This window comes from Peromyscus leucopus, chromosome 14, assembly GCF_004664715.2.
Source record: "Peromyscus leucopus breed LL Stock chromosome 14, UCI_PerLeu_2.1, whole genome shotgun sequence".
NCBI lineage: Eukaryota > Metazoa > Chordata > Mammalia > Rodentia > Cricetidae > Peromyscus > Peromyscus leucopus.
In genome coordinates this window covers 20,427,888-20,445,050 of record NC_051075.1, presented here as the reverse complement: position 1 = coordinate 20,445,050, position 17,163 = coordinate 20,427,888, and the positions used below count along the sequence as shown (strand labels likewise).

The 17,163-nt window shown below is 41.6% G+C and overlaps 1 protein-coding gene across 1 annotated transcript in view; it reads right to left on the bottom strand.

Moving 5' to 3' along the window:
- Window positions 1-2,280: 2,280 nt before the first annotated feature.
- Scfd1 (sec1 family domain containing 1) overlaps window positions 2,281-17,163 on the bottom strand; it is an 83,298-nt gene continuing 68,415 nt past the window's right edge. The window contains exons 20-25 of the mRNA XM_028869672.1: window positions 16,028-16,081; window positions 12,687-12,739; window positions 10,847-10,880; window positions 10,181-10,246; window positions 6,819-6,887; window positions 2,281-2,476 (exon numbers count right to left, since the gene is read on the bottom strand). Of these exons, the coding sequence (XP_028725505.1) occupies window positions 2,453-2,476; window positions 6,819-6,887; window positions 10,181-10,246; window positions 10,847-10,880; window positions 12,687-12,739; window positions 16,028-16,081 (300 nt within the window). The 3' untranslated portion in view covers window positions 2,281-2,452. The remainder of the gene's footprint in view (window positions 2,477-6,818; window positions 6,888-10,180; window positions 10,247-10,846; window positions 10,881-12,686; window positions 12,740-16,027; window positions 16,082-17,163) is intronic.

Sequence of the window (17,163 nt, the reverse complement as noted above, 5' to 3'; positions counted from 1 at the left end):
TGGAAAAAAAGGTCAAGCTTCAACTTAATTTGGAAGTTTCTTGTGTGTGTGCGGTGCCTCAGATGGCCACCTTCCTCTTGCACCCCACCCTTCTCCCACAGGTGCTGATCAAGTCCCTAAACTGACTCCGGTCCTTGTCTGGGCCTGTTTTCTAGGGGACTAACGTGTAAAAATTGCTTTAGATTTCTATAGTTGATTTATTTTAAAATTTCAATAAACAAAAAAAAAAAACATACTGAAAGTCCCAGGATGTGGTATATTTTAGTAAATATTCTTGAAAAATGTTTATGTAGGCTGGAGAGAGATGGCTCAGCCGGGAATGCACTGTTCTTGCAGAGGACTCAAGTTCAGTTCCCAGCACTGCGGTGTGTGTATGTGCAAAGTCGGATACCTTCTTCCCGGATAGACAAGTCCTCTGTTGAGCAAGAGGTCCTTCTGCTGACCCGAGCTGTGCAGCTCTTCTCTCTGAGTGGCATGGCCATCCCCGTTTCTCTGGACTCTCAGAATGGCCTCAACAAGCGAGACTAATGATTTCTAGCTATGCTGACCTCTGACATGGACGTGGGGTGATCTCCTCACCCTCCCCATTTTCTCTCTGCAGGGTCGACAAGATTTGTTAATTTCTGGTATCTTAAAGGCAGCTGTTCCATGTGCTCCGTTCAGTTTAAGAATGATCCATGCTGGGTAGGTTTGGAGGCTGCCATCTATCCTGGCATAGAGCACAGGCTTCCCCGCACTTCCCTAGCATCTGCGGGCCTAGGGCTGATGCCTCTTTTTACCCTGACACCAGGTTTTGTGTCTTCTCACATTATTCCCATCAGGTTTGCCCTAAGTTTGTGCTTTTCTGCATCAGCCAGCTCAGTTTGCCTTCACAAAATAGCACACTTGATTGTCCTAACAGATATTTTCTTACATTTCAAGACCAAAGTGTTGCCGGGGCTGGCCTCTGGTGAAGCCTCACTGTGGATGAGGGGGAGATGGTGTTTCCTGTTACTGGCCCTAGAGGATCAGTATCTGGTTTTTTAAATTATATTGTATCTCATTCTTTTGAGTTCATTTAAACGCAATTGTTATAACCCACTAAGAGCCCTGTCTTAGTCTCATCGTGGGTCAGTGCTCACGAGTTCTGAGAGGACAGAATGTGGCACACAGCCCTCGGTCACCGACTCTGTCTTAGCACTTCCTTTTTCCCCCATATTCAAACATTCTTACATTAAAAAAATGTGTTGTGTGCACATGGAGGTCAGAAGACAGCTTTGGAGATCAGTTCTCTCCTTCACTATGTGGCTCCTTGGGATCTAATTCAGACCATCAGGTTTGGCGGCGGGTACCTCATCCGCTACGGCATCTCTCTGGTCATTTTTTGTCATTAAAATTTTTATTTCTCTAATTCATGATGGACAGTACCAGCCAGTTTCCTGCTCATTTTAACTGTGCTTCTGAACTGTTAAGATGACGTAAGTTCTTTACTTGTAACAGTGCATTTTAGTGTGGTGTTTTGCAGCCATTCACTTCAAAGTTTTCTCATAATGAGTTGGAAGTTATGCCCCTAATTTCTAACACAGTCTTTTGAACCATTAGTTACCAGTTCCTAATGTAAATGGTGATATGAAAAGGCTACGAATGATTTCGTTTACCCCAATGGCTTCATGGCAAGATCATTTTAAAATGTCTTGTAGATGTATTGAAGAATTTCTTATTCAGTTAAGTGAGTGCAGAAAGTTTATTAATACATATTTTCAAACTGTTCTGCAGACATTTCTGCTGTACCTTTACCTCCTGAAATGGGTGTTTCATTACCCAGGTCTTACTCCAGACTAACTATTGGTACAATCAAACCTCAGTGCCCTGATTCCTAGTGTCTGATTTAAAGTGAGTAACCATTCTTCTCTGCTGGTGCTGCACATTTCTACTCCCTACTCAGAACTCTCAGGAATGAATGTTTTGGATTTGTCCATCACAAAACACATGTTACCCTATCTACACTCTATAAACAGCAGTCTTTACTGACAATGTAAATAGGTGTGCCAGAGGAAGAAGATATATTAAAGTGGTTTTAAAACTTCCACTTAAAAATCCAGAAGCAATGTGGGAAACCACCGGAGAAGACAGTGTTACAATGAAAATGTAAGTAGGGGATTCCTCAAGTAGCACTGGAGTGTGTGACAACATGAACTTGTACCCACTTCAACTGATACCATACCTTATTTTAGGATCTGTCCATAGGGCTTTCCTTGTTTCCCATGTATGTTTTCACTTGTCAAACAAGAATAAGCCAAGTTACTTCTGAAATGGTTTATTATTTTAATCAGTACACAGTATATGAAGTATATAGAATTTATTTAAAAATTAATGATTCTGACAGGTTGCACTGTTAGGGCACTGCTATGGAGGACACATCTGGCTCCTTTGACATCTATCCAAACTGATCACCCCTGACGGTTCTTCTGTGTTATTTTTGTCCAAGTTGTGACAGCTAAAATGAAAGAAAAAAATTATACATATAATTGTCCATTTTTGAATCGCAAAAACTTTCCTGCTTACTACATATTCCTATAACAGTAAATTTCAACAACCTAATTTAACATATGCTTTCCAAATGTTACACTGTCATGGCACAGAAATGTAAACATTACAAGTGATTGACATTAAACTCAGAATGAAACTGTAAAGAGAAATGTCAGTGCTGACAGTGCGCCACATGCTTTCATATTCCTCAAAGATCACTAGAGGCAGCAAACAAACCCACTTTCAGCTTGAGAAGGCCGGATAAACTCCTATTAGAGCAACTCTCCACAGGCAACAGTGTTACGTCTTTAGCAAATCCACAGAGGTCAACTCCCCAGAGGCCGCGGTGAACCTCTTAAGACGAGAAGGTTCTACAGGTGACTTAAGTCGAGGCGGGAAACAGTAGGCGACCCCTGGTTTGGGGGCTCTTGGTTTGAAAGTAGGCCAGAGCTGGTGCTGCACAAGGCAGGCGGACCTCTGACAGAAATCCTGCACTGATCATCTTGCCTGAAGACTCCGAGCAGAGTGTAGAGGACAACAAGAAAGGAAGAAACCTCAGAGAGCAGTGTGTGTGCACACGAACCTGACAGAGCAGTGCGTGTGCACACGAACCTGACAGAGCAGTGTGTGCGCACACTCTTCCTGAATTTACCACAAAACCATCGATTTCTCCTGGATGGGAGAGACTGAGATTTGAGCTGCTACTGAAGAAACAATTTATGGGGGAACCTCACTGAGCCCTGAAATCACAAACGTACAAGTAATTTCACAGACTTTCAGGAGAGAGAATGAGAATGAGTTTGGATGTATGGAGCAACAATAGGTCAAAGGCCACGAGTCTGAGAAAGAGCCAAGAGGGTGGGGTTGGGATACACGGGAGGGATAAAGGAGGAAAGAGAAAGAGAAACGGGAAAACGACAAAGTTTGAGTCCAACCAAATAACTGCTTAACAAATCCCTAAGTCTGGACTCTTTAGAGAAATGGCATTCATTCATCAAAACACAAATCTATGATGCTCAGGAAGCAAGGCAATTAAAAAAAATAACAGGAAAATTCAACATGTTCTAACAACCCACAATTTTCAATTAACAAGGTTCTTAAATACATCAATAATTAGCCAGGCAGTGGTGGTGCACGCCTTTAATCCTAGCACTTGTGAGGCAGAGGCAGGTGGATCTCTTGAGTTCCAGGCCAGCCTGGTCTACAGAGTGAGTTCTAGGACAGGCACCAAAAAAACTACACAGAGAAACCCTGTCTTAAAAAAAAAAAAAAACCTCAAAAAAAAAAAGCATCAATAATTACCATTAGTGAAGTAAAAAAAAAAAAATGCTCACAAAGAGTGAAAAAAATATTAGCAGAGAAGAACTAAAAAAGAAGAAAAAAATTCAAATGAGAATTCTGGAACTGCTAACTACTTTATTTAAAGAGAAGAGAAATGGAAGAAAGATTCATTAAAATGGGGAGAGAGAAAACAAATGGTTCACTCTGAGAATCAGAATCCTTAGCAATTTATGAGCCAATATATACAACACGTACTCACTCCATGACCAGACACACTGTGAAATGCATCAGTAAGGTGAATTCAGCATCAAGAAAACCCCGGAGTGTACTCAGAGAACCTACATGGTGTAAGCCTACTCCACACCTACGTTGTAAATGAAATACTATTGCTCCAAGACTGTACATCTAATTAGTAAGTTGCTCTATTCTGTCTGCAGTTGTAACAACGCCTAAGCACAGTAAACGCACAGTATAAAGGTAAGAAGTGAGGTGGTAAGACGGCTCAGTCAGTGACGCGCTCGCTGTGCAAACCTCAGGACGGACCCGAGTTCAGATCCTCCGCACACTGGAAGAGCTGAGTGTGGTGGCCCGCATCAATCCTCTCAGCACTACTGCGTCTCACTGACGAGCCAGTGCAGTGCATCGGCGACCGCTGGACTGGATCAAAGAGCTCGGCCCAAAGGCACTAGGTGAGTTAATGAGGAAGACACTGATGCCGGCCTCTGGCCTCACGAGCGCACAAACGCCAAAGTAACCTTTATACTAATCTTTACACTGAATTACAGCTGTATGCCTGTATCCACACAAACAAGATTACAAGTGGTAGATCTTTATCAGGCAGTCACCACGCGTGGAGCTCACAGGACTGGGGGCCAGGGGCCCAGTACGTGAAAGCTCAGGAGATTCACTGCAGACGTTTAAAACATTCACTGCTTGAGCTGCACTTGAGTTGAGCATTTACTATCATTAACTGCCATGCAAACTGCATGTGTTACACTTCTCCGTGGCTAGCAGTACAGTAAGTCTGCTTACACCAGCATCACTAGGCAACAGGAATTTTCTAGCACTGTTCGAATTCTGGGAACAGAGTTGTAAACAGAGTCCCAAAAAAAGAGGAGAAAGAAAACTGAGTCCAAAGCTAACCTGGGCTACATAAGACCCTGTCTCAAAAACAAAAACAAAACAAAACCCAATGCAGCCATTGATAGGGCTAAAAGGAGAAAGAGAATTCAATAATTCTAATTAGCACCTTTTTGGAGACAGGCTCCCACTACCCAGCTCAAACTCATCTGCTCTGGAAGGCTGGAAAATAGGCAAGGGCCACCACATTCGGTTCCGAGTTAGCAATCCGAATACCTCTCATCACAGGATAGGAAGGACAGGGAAAAACAACCAAACAACACAGAACCTGAGTAGTGCTACCCTGACCCAGCTCATTCTTTTAAAGTACATGTGGAAAACAGCATGACAGACCGTATGCGGGGCCATAAAAGGACCTGTGGTCCATTAACACAGGTGAGTATGTTCTATGACTACAAGGGAACTGATACATACAGAAACATTGCAGAAACATCAGGATGTTTAAATAACAGACCTACAGTATTTGGGCTACAAAATAAATCACAACGTGATTACAGAATATTTCAAACTTAATAAAAGCCCAGAAACGTTTACTGAATAAGCTGACCCGGGTGCGGGCATTTACACCTTACAGTTTAAATACTGAGTTTTAGATTAGAGCTGAACTTAGACTTCCGGTTTAGGAAGGCCAGGAGAAGAACAAAATTAAAGCAATTAAACAAAACATTAGAGAGTAAAATCCAACAAGACAAGAAAAAGAACTGAGAACTAACATGACAACAGCTGGTTCGTTGAAAAGATACCCACTGAGTCTCCTTGGTTACCGAAACTGCAAATTCTCTTCAACTTTCTGTGTGCTGGAAACTTTCCACTAAGGTTAAAAACGTGAAAGCCACAAGGGTAAGGATACTGTTGGACGTGACCAAAGTGCATGCACACATGCATGAAATTCTCAGAGAATAAAGTATTTTGTTAGAAAAAATGCCACACCTTGCTCTGTGATTTCTGTGACTCATCTCTGACACGTCATCCCACATTCCCAGGGGTGTCCCCTCTACTCTGAACACGTCTTTGTCTGACCCCATGCTTCCCTGCTGTAAATATCTGTCACAGAATCTCCAACTCTTGCTTCACAAGCTCATTAGTCCTCAAGTTCTTTTTTTTTTTTTTTTTTGCTTGTTTGTTTGTTTGTTTGTTTGTTTTGAGACAGGGTTTCTCTGTGAAACTGTCCTGGCTGTCCTGGAACTTACTCTGTAGCCCAGGCTAGCCTCAAACTTACAGAGATCCACCTGCCTCTGCCTCCTGAGTGCTGGGATTAAAGGCGTGCACCACCACCACCACCACCACCACCACCACCACCACCACCACCACCACCACCACCACCCAGCTAGTTCTCAAGTTCTTTTCATCATCAAAGCCATGAATCCTGGCTTGGCCCGAGTTCATCTCTAAAATCTTAGGAAACTCCAGGGGGCTGAGGGTGATAATGTGAGGCTGCATCTCCTTTACCTATAGCCCCATTATTGATCAGGCTATGCTAAAATCAATATACTTACTGAGAACATTAGTGGGAATGATGCTCAAAGGACTAGATGGAAATGGGCCCTCTCAGCTAGAGCTGCCATTAACTTTCAAAGTGAACATAATTCTATCAACTGAGCATATACTATTGATCAACAAAGGAATTCTGAGGCCCAAATATGATGTGTCTGGCAATGCCAGACATCTGGATAACATAGGAAATGCTAAATTCAATCTGGCCTACTGGATTATTAACCTTTGTTAATGTTACTTACCAGAATTGTCTTTATATCCATGGTGAAACTTACAGCTAGAGGAAAGTTTAAGCTGATTTAAATTCAGTTGAATAAGTGACAGTTTTCAAAGGGGAGAGACCCAACATCAACTGGTGTTATGTTAAGAAAACAAACTAAAAAGGCACACGTTACCTGCTTTATGAACTGTGTGGCATTGAAAAGCTCACTGCAGCCATATAAAATATGTTTGCCTTGCTTTGCCTGTAAAAAGCAGACACAGAATTCAGATATAACCGTGAACAAGAGACAGTATATGCATTCTCAGGGAAAAAAGCCTGCTGGGTGTTCTGGGGAGAGGGTTATTCTTGTCCTGACCTCACTCTGTAGACCAGGCTGGCCTCGAACTCAACGAGATCCGCTTGGCTCTGCCTCCTGAGCGCTGGGATTAAAGGCGTGCGCCACCACCGCCCAGCTGAGAGGGCTATTCTTGAAAGGCTTTTGTCCAGTGGTGGTGTTAGATTTAAAGTATGTGTCCGTGTGTCCGTGTCCGTGTCCGTGTGTGTGTGTGTGTGTGTGTGTGTGTGTGTGTGTGTATGTGTGCATGTGTGTCCCCTAAACTGCCTAAACAAACAGGAATAAAGTGGTGAAATGGGCACAAACATGCTTTTTTCTTCCTTCAAAAAGTAGTATATCATGGCATGCTGATATTGTTATCTTTCATAGGACCAACAGCTGTCTATACAATCTTAGATGAATACTGTTTCAAGGTATGATCTGTGTTCCCTGAAGAAAATACTAAGAGAATTTTGATGCTGAAAGCAAGATGATGTGGGCTTGTATTTTCAGTCCCATTGTCTAATACAGTACTGTTAATGCATCCCATTCTATACACTGTGTAATACAGTACTGTTAATGCAGCCCATTCTAAACACTGTGTAATACAGTATTGTCAATGCAGCCCATTCTAAACACTGTGTAATACAGTACTGTTAATGCAGCCCATTCTATACTGTAACCCTGAATTTTATTTCTGAAGTTGACAGAATATTAGGAAGCAAACACAAAATTTCTCTACTAGAGAATTCAGGCAAATATTTCATTACTTACTTATTTTTCTTTTGAGACAGGATCTTGTTATTTTAGGCCAGGCTGGCCTTGAACGCTCTATCCTCCTGCCCTAGCCTCCTGAGAGCTGGGGTTGTAGGTTTCACAACCACACCTGGTGAGGTTCTTTATGCCCATATTCTTTAATTATGTCATCGAGCTGAGTTTACAATGTGCAAAATTTCTATCAAATTAATTTGCTAATCCATCAAGAAACAAGATTGTGGTTTCATGCACAAGAGGAAATAATTTTCCTGTGATGTGTAAACAGAATAAACATTGGCTCAGTCAATGACTTAAAGCAGGGTGTGGTGGCAGGCTGTGAGCAGAGCACTTGTGAGGCTGAGCCAGGAGGACTGCCTTGAGTTCCAGTTCAGCTCCAGCTCAGTGTGAGGCCCCATTTTAAAGCAAATAAATTAACAAAAATCAACCAACCAATCAACCAACCAGAAGTCCAGTCCTTGGGACTAGAGAAATGGACCTGTAGTTAAGAGCACCTGCTGCTCTTGCAGAGGACCTGGGTATGGTTCCCAGCACCATTTGGCGGCTCAGGACTGTCTGTAACTCCAGTGCCAGGGGCTCTGTTGCTTTGTTTTGGCCTCGGCAGGCACTGTACAAGTGTGGTGCACAGACATACATGCAGGCAGAACACCCACACCCGTAAAAATAAATAAAAATGAAACACAAACACACCCCAGTCCTAGCTGGCCCATCTCCGGGAACAAACAGAACAAGAGCAGCAGCTTAGTTACATTACAAAGGGGAAGGGATGGTACACACATCAAGTACCAAAGGTCATATGGCTGGGTTCTTGATGCCAAACAGAATAAACCTGCAAGAGCCACCGATAGCAGGGCAGATAATCGGTCAAAATATCATCCCAGGAGTACAGGACACATCTCATTCACCAAGAAATACTCCACACGTGCTTAATTAGGAAGAACCCTGGTCTTATTCATGTGGAAGGCACTTATTTCTTTCTGGACATGTAGACAAAATCAGGCTTCATATGTGGTTCAATAGCAGAAACCAAGAGACTGACAGAAATTGGTCGCAAACCATGAATCTTTCCAGTTCCTAGCACGCAATGCTGGCACATCAGTGTGGGCTGCCCTGATCTGTTTGGATCCTAGCACAGCACTTGGATCCTACCTCTTCATTCAGATCTGGACAGGGCTGCAGCAGGCCAGCTGAGATACCTGCTCTACCTCCCTGCCCTCTGCCCAGCTGGGCTCAGCGTTCTCAAGTGATGCAGCTCCATGTTCTTAAGTCTTTCATAGCGCCGGGCGGTGGTGGCGCACGCCTTTAATCCCAGCACTCGGAGCAGAGCAGCGATCGCTGTGAGTTCGAGCCAGCTGGCTACAAGTGAGCTCAGGAAAGGCAAAACTACGCAGAGAAACCCTGTTCGAAAAACAAAAAAAAAAAAAAAAAAAAAAAAAAGTCTTTCATAGCATCTACATAGCAGGAAGACAGTGAGCAGCAAACACTAATCATCTGCATTAGCTGGCAAACCAGGTGATTTAAAAAAAATTAGCTTACCAAATATTCTAGTACAAACCTGTCCTTGAGCCTGCACGTATGTGTGCATGTAAAATGAAGCCCTTTCTTGTGCAAGACTAGGGACCCCTGATCTGATTCTTAAAAATACATTAGTGCTCATAATTGAAGACAATCTATCCAGTCAGATTCCTGGGAGTTATGTATTCCCGGTTATACCATAGTTTCCATTAATGCCATTGTAATGAGGACATAAAGAATGACCGATCATACCTCAACAATAACGGAATAATTATAAAATGTCATTTATTTTATAACATTAGCTAATTCTCCAGCCTATAGTTGTTTTTTTTTTTTTTGTCTTCAAATTAGGCTTCCTGCTTCATGTATTTTTAGTTTTCTGTCATTCATAGCTTAAAGTAGGATTCCATCATTTCTAATTTGCTACCTTAAATACTTTTTACAAGTATGTGGCTGATTTAAGTTAATTCAATTGAAATGTAAAGCATGTATTAGTCAGATAAATGAATTCTATAAATTATCTCAAGGGAGACAATACTCAGAAGAGAAGCTTGAGATCTCTAAACAGTTAAAGCGTAACGAGAGCACCCAAATACTAAATATCAATATGATATATTATTTTCTAGTCCAGTACAATTTCAGTAGAAAAATGAGTATGATAGGAAAATAATCAAATAGGTAATTTTCTCTGTATATAGCATTTTAATTTTTATTATTGTTGTAAGAGATGAGATCTTGCCATGTGGCCTTGACTTGCCCTGGACTCCTGGGCTCAAGTGATCCTCCTGGATTCCAGGCCTGGGCCACTGTGTCTTGCCCACACACAGAACTTAAAAACCACCTCTTGGAAAGTAGTTGTGCAGAGGTCAGGATAGGTGCTGGACAATGAAAATGATACCACCAAGTGACAGAGTGAGACAACCCAACTGTACCTTGATGTAGTCAACAAGATTCTGATATTCGATGTAGTTGCCTCCTCCTACCACAAAGACAATGGCCTAGAATGCAAACGAAGGAGAAAGGTGAGAACACGGTTTACAAGCATTTTATTTTTCAAGCAGCATGGCTTTTAGTCTGGGGCCTGTCCTGAGACTGAGACCAGACTGCGGAAGGCTCCACTCACAAACCCAGTGCTCTGTCAGGGTCTAACTGCATTACCAGTCAAGTAAGAGCAAACGAGCGCAGGGCTTTCACTGAAGGGTAGTTCTCAATCTTTACTATTTGCTATAGGCAGGAACATTGGAAAACCCAATGTGCAACTTCAACATGTCACTCAAGATGAGTGACAATATGAACATATAGTTCAAATGAACATATAGTCACATCTTCACAAATACCGAAATCCCACATGTAAAATCCTCATTGCTATCCAAAAGACCCCTTTCTGCCATTCTGTCATTCTTAAGCTGAAGAAAGCCAGTGCAATACAGGTGCTGAGGACTTGAAGGCAGTCTCTTGGGTGTGCAGAGTGGAATTTACCTCAATGGCTGTTCTGTTCACTGATCACAAGCGAGCTACGCTTATGACAAACTTGTTCTGCCTCAGGACTACTGTTAAATTATCTTTCTAGGAGCAGAGAAATTTTACGTAAAACTTACCTCTTGGAATGGATTTTTGTTCCTAGGAACTGAGCTGCAATAAAGAGAAACGGCACTGAAAATTTCATTGCTGGCTTCTATGACAGGTAAGACGGGGATGGGAAATACATGTTCATGTGCACTTGTGCGCAGCATTAAGAAGATACTCCAGGTCCACCTTCTTGGGAAGCTGGGGTTCTTCAGTTTTGTAGAGGAAGGAGCTAGAAGGTAGATATCTCAATGTCTAAAAGGGAATGGGACAGCCTACTGACCACTCTGACATGTATTCTAGAAGGCTGATCTATGTGAAGGGAAGGAAGTTGGGAACAGGTGAAGCAATAAAGCAGGTCACGAGTGACATTTTCACCACGCTCTAACAATCACACAGCTGTGGGCCTCTTCCTCAGGATGGAAGGGAAATGGGAGGAGACATCTACACTCTGCTCTAGCTTCTTACTGATCACACATCACAGATTGTAAAAATCCTTCACTGGCACCTAAGAAATCTGCACTCAACATCTTTCCAAGTGTTCACATGTCAGATCTCTATTCACAGAAGTGTCCAGTGCAGTAAGGAGAGTTTACACCTCCTCGATGTGGACTGTTTAGTTCAGCCATCTCTGCCATCTTTTCTCACATCTACAGCCTGTTTAAACAGTCTATGCTCCACAGAGATGGCAAGATGTCCACCTGATCTTAATTCTCAACAGTTCCACTGAAGCAGACAGGAGACTTAAATAGCGCTTTACCACAAGTTATTAATAACCATGGTTTGGGATAGGATAGCCCAGGAAAAGACTGCAAAAAGAACGCGGTGAGCCTGTTTGTTTTAGCAATATAACATTCCTTCTCGTTATCACATGTTACATTTAGGATGAAACACTCCTCAGCTTCTATGGCTCCTGCTTAGCCAAGCACAAGGAAGAATTCCTAGGACAGACCTCTTTTGAAGCAAAGCTCATGGGTTTTAGTATATGTACAAACATCACTCTCCAATCTAACATTCTTATCACTCCTGAAAGAAAACCCTGTCCCCCTGGTGGTCAGTCCCCATTCCTCTGTTCTATAATTTGCTGTCAGATTTCTCTCCTGCCAGTGACAGTTATTATTAGCAGTTCTTATGCAACAGCACTTGTGCTAAGTTCAGGAAAGAGAACAACACTTGAATTACCTAATAATCTAGCAGCTAGATCCTTGGTCCTGACAACCCACAAAGATCTGAATGCTTGAGACAGGGGCAAGTACAAAGTACTGAAGCTTTCAAGTCAGGAACAGGCAAGAAACTTGCTCCCAGAGTTTTAGTGCTAGGGACATCCAGTTATTTCCTTCAATGTTATCTGTCTTTTAGGTTATTTTTCATACTACCCTGAATTAACTCTTGAAAAGTAACATAACCAAGGTAAATTACCATACTGTGTCTTTCATAAAACTATACAGTGAGTGGTTTTGTTGCCATAAAATACTTTTATAGAAATGTTTCTCATGGACATGGATTTCACAGCCATAACAAACCAACACCTTAAACAACTGTTTCCAACACAGTTATTTTCTTTTCATTTAGTCCAATAACTATATTCATTTAAAAACACTTTCTCTAAGTCCCCCACTCTGTTTATGAGAACACCATTTCATAAATAGTACACAGCTAAATTTATTTCTCTGTATACACTAAGGGAAAATAACAAGATACTAATCAGAATCACCAGTGATTAGCTCTGAAGGAGATTCAAATACACACCTTTTAACTGGTCTCCCACAGTTAGACTTTTAGTGAAAGCAGGCTGTCTTATAATACAGCACTACTCCATTCCCCGAGGGAACTGACCCCAAACACCACCCAGGAGAAAAGCCCCCTCCTTACCTGTCATTGCTCCGTAGCATTTTGGGATCAAAATATCTATAATCATCTGTTTCCTATTAAAAACAAAAATAAAACACATTGCCATAACCATGAGATTTCTGTTTAGAAGGTCAGAGTTTGGCACAGTATTTTATTGTAAGAAATCTTCCAATTTCACAGAATGTGTAGTGACTGTCTCTAATCTGTAATCAGACATTATTCTGTGTTAATAAGCTGGATTTTCAGTGCATTACATGACACCATGCACTAATCCTCAATCTATTGCAGTTCCTATTATTATCCCACAGTTTTAGAGGGGCAAACTGGGAAAACAGGAGATCATGTTACTTTTCTAAGGTCACATATTTAATAATAAAAACAGGAACTCTAGGATGTGAACCACCTACGAGTGTAATTTTAATGCCCAAGGTTTTTGTTTATGACTTTGTCTTTCTGTGTCATAACTTTACTGAGTATACAGAACACATATAAGAGGCTCCATCTTTTATATGCAAGTTTCAGAACCAGATCAATTCTAGAATTAAAAAATTAGATAATAGTGGATATCAACTGTCTATGTAGCCAACATTTCACCATCTAATGCATTAGGATTTCTATAGATATATGAATGTTAACATAAAATAGGATCAATAAAAACTGAAAAGAGCCTCATCAATTTAGTCCAGGTGAGATTCGCCTCAGACTCCTTTAGCTTTCCAAGTTTCTCTGACTCCACAGGTTGTAGAATTTTATTTTAAATTGGAAGTGTCTTGCTATTAAGGAATTGTGAAGTACAGCTCCGCTATTCCATGATATAACTACTTCCTGATCTCTGTCTTTAAAGTGCCATAGTAGAACCAACCAGACAATTCAGGGCCTGCCCCCAAACCTAGTAAACAACTAAAGTACACCTGCTGCTAATACTCAGTCCTGTACCTGGTGGTCAGTACTCTAAATCAACACAGCACCCCAGTGTAGCCAGAATCCTCCAATACTCAGTCCTGTACCTGGTGGTCAGTACTCTAAATCAACACAGCACCCCAGTGTAGCCAGAATCCTCCAACACTTCCCTGAGAAACCCCTCCCAGCTGGACTTTCTAGACAAGACGAAGCCTCTCTGAGATCATACCTTAATTAACACAGAGGACAACACTTAATAAGGGACCAGCAAGTCACACTAGCTGCTGCTAAGCGTGATGACCTGCATTTGATCCCCAGGACGCACCTGATGGGAGGAGAGAGCCTCCACAATATATATGTGCCATTGCACGTGTGGGCACATACAAAATAAAATGTAGAAGGGAGGGCGTCTTATACAGTACAGCCTGGCCCCCAGCTGTGTTGGCAAAGATGGCCTCAAACCAGAAATCTGCCTGCTCCTACCTTCTGAGTGCTGGCAGCACAGGCACCTGTCACTATGTAGGTTCATGTGGTCCTGGAGATCAACCAGGGCCTGTCCATGCTAGGCAAGCACTCTGCCAGCTGAGCTACATGCCCAGTCCGGGCTCTAGTCTTTTAAAGCATCTGAGGTGAGATGCTACAGTCATTCATTCACTATTACCTGCCAGGTCTAACTTACTAATTTTGCTTATTTCCTCAGTGTCTCCAAATCACCTTGTTCATCTAGGAACAAGAAGGAATAGGAGTGCAGATTGCTACCTTACATAGCAGATGCATCGATGATGAAATGCTTTCAAAACAGAAAAATAAACCCCTCTAATTAATAAAAGATTGGTCTGTAATTATAATGCTTTAAATTATAAACTCAATAGTATCGATAAACTCGCACAGCTCAGAGAAACAGCTGACTGAGAGTCACTCAAATTTAGCCATCCACATGCTTATTATACAGCACGTGGGAGGAGAGGCTGCCAGCAGGAGCAGCTGGAGGAGCAGAAGGAGCAGGACTGGATTCAACTCTGTGGCATGAAGCAGCCACCCAGCTCCTGGTCACCTTTCTTCTGCTGTTAAATGACCTGCAATGACTTCTGTAGTTCTGTGAGTCTGTGAAGGCACATGGTTCCCACTCTAACCAACACAGCATAATAGTAGAATTTCTGCCCTCAGGAAACCCCCAAATTGCTATTTATCAGCTGTGTAACCCCTAGCAAGTAAACTGACCTCATTGTGTTTCCTTTTCCTTATCTATAAAATGAGAATAATAAAAATAGCACTTTTCTTAGGTGGTTTAACTGAGGGTTAAATGTTATAAGGTAAGTTTGCTGAGTGGTTCCTGGCACATACATACATGCACCTGCTATTAGAGTTACTGGTCTACACAGAACATCAAATCACCCTAAGTGGCCCTAACCCTGCATGTTCTTGTCATCTGGATTTTTGCATTCATTTGCATGCTGACCTTTAGTATGCTTGGGACATCTTTCAGATGTCCACTGCCCGCAATGGAGTATTTTCTAGGACCACTGGTCATAAATGCACACCTCTTCTTAAGGGCCTCCTAGTCCAGGAGACGATGACGGTCAATTACAACTGCACTGTATTTCACTTCCCTCTATACAGAGTCCTGTATCACAGCATATAATTTCTCAGAAACTTTCATAATAGCAGCTGCACATTTTCTGGTTTTAGTTTCCACATGAGTGAATTTAAAAATTGTTTTTGCTAATTTCCATAACCATGTTTTAACAATTACTAAAGGAGTCACACTGGTCTCAATATTCTGTTTTCATTTTTTTTTCAGGTCTGAAATCCTCAGCCTTACTGCCAGGTCTATTGCAGAGTGGCCTCAAGGAGGAGTTGTGAGGATGCGATGCTGCTCTGCACTGACTCCTGTGCAAACCACCGCCGCCTTGGCTGCCACTGCTGAACCACGCCGACGGCTCTCACAGCCACCTCCGTGAGCGGCCGACGGGCAGACAGTTCGGACAACTCTGTCAGGCAAATGCTAACTGTCTACTGTGTATTCAGCCAACAATTGGTTTTGATTTACTTGTTTGGCCCAAAGGAATTTTGTGCCATCTGAAATATTCAGAAGTTTTACTATGTATTTCTCTCCTAATTTAATTTCCTTAAATTGGTCTGTTTCTCTTTACATTATACAAACTGATGGTCACTGGTTCTTTTTCACTTATAGAAATGTGTTCTTTAGGATGTATTAACATTAAAACATGTAACATTTAGTATATATTTAATTCAGATGAGACCTAGTCAGAATGGTTGTAGCAGCCAAGAAAAACCTAATTCTATGTATCTATGATAATGGCTAAAAGATGCCACTGAGAACATGGACTTTTTTTCTCATATACTGGTAGTAATCAGGAGCACAACTGAGTCAATCTGGATTAACACCTTTCAGTTGGTTTGATACATCCAAGAATTTATATAATGTAATTGCTACTTACAGGATTCGACTTCATCTCCATGAGATTGTCTAAAATTCGAGTAACGGGTAGATTCTGTGGAAGACATTAGTGTTTTGTTAAATACTGGAATGACAACTTGATCACTCTATAGTTTTTTAAATAATTTATTTATTTGTATTTTATGCCTGTATGAGGGTGTCAGATCCCCTAAAACGGGAGTTACACAGTTGTGAGCCACCATGTGGTTGCTGGGAATTGAGCATGGGTCCTCTGGAAGAGCAGTTAGTGCTTTTAACTGCTGAGCCATCTCTCCAGCCCCAATACAGACACATCACTCTATATAGTTAAACATGCTTACCTTTCAATTAAACACATCCTAAGTTTATGTGCATAGTTAGATGTTACAGATGTAAATAACCTCAGCACTCAAAGTTCCCATTGAAGAATACAATTCTGTAGAAGAAAGCCTTCTAGTCTTCTGACCTCTACACATGCTGTGGCGTGCTCAATACTCAAACACACACGTAATAATAAATAAGATAAACAACCTCGGGGCAAGGAAATCCTACAAAGGCTTCCTAAGAGTTTTCTAAAGCTGAAGACTGTCTATTCCCTTCTCACTTCACACCCAACTCTCACTCAGCTTTCTGAATGTGAATGCACAGTGAGAGGCGTACAGTGCAGAAAACTACATGGAAAAATGTATGTAACAAATCAGGAGTTTCCTTTTAACTCTGGAAATAAGTAGAAATTTGGGCATTTAAGCTGTATTTTATGATGAATCTTCTTGTACCATAAGAGATTTTCAGGAAGGGTGTGATTAAATTTCATTCTGGATTTGATAGCCATGCTACAAATGAAGACATGTTTGCCAACACGTATGTTATAACTTGAGAAAAATCTCTCCTAGCAAAAGTGTTTAAGAAAAGAGCTCACAAAGAATTCTTCCTCACGTTTTCCATGGTCTCTATATCTGAGGAAAAGAATCGGTCATAGATTAAGGGAAGTCTTCAGCTGTAAAGAATGAGGAAGGAAACACATCTTCAAAGACAGAAGCCACAGTACTTATAAAAACAACGGAGATCTGTCACCCCGACACTCTCCCGAGTTCTTTGTGTAAATGAAAGCTTGAGCTAATAATTTAAAAAAGCAGGCAGGTGTGTTGGCTCATCCCT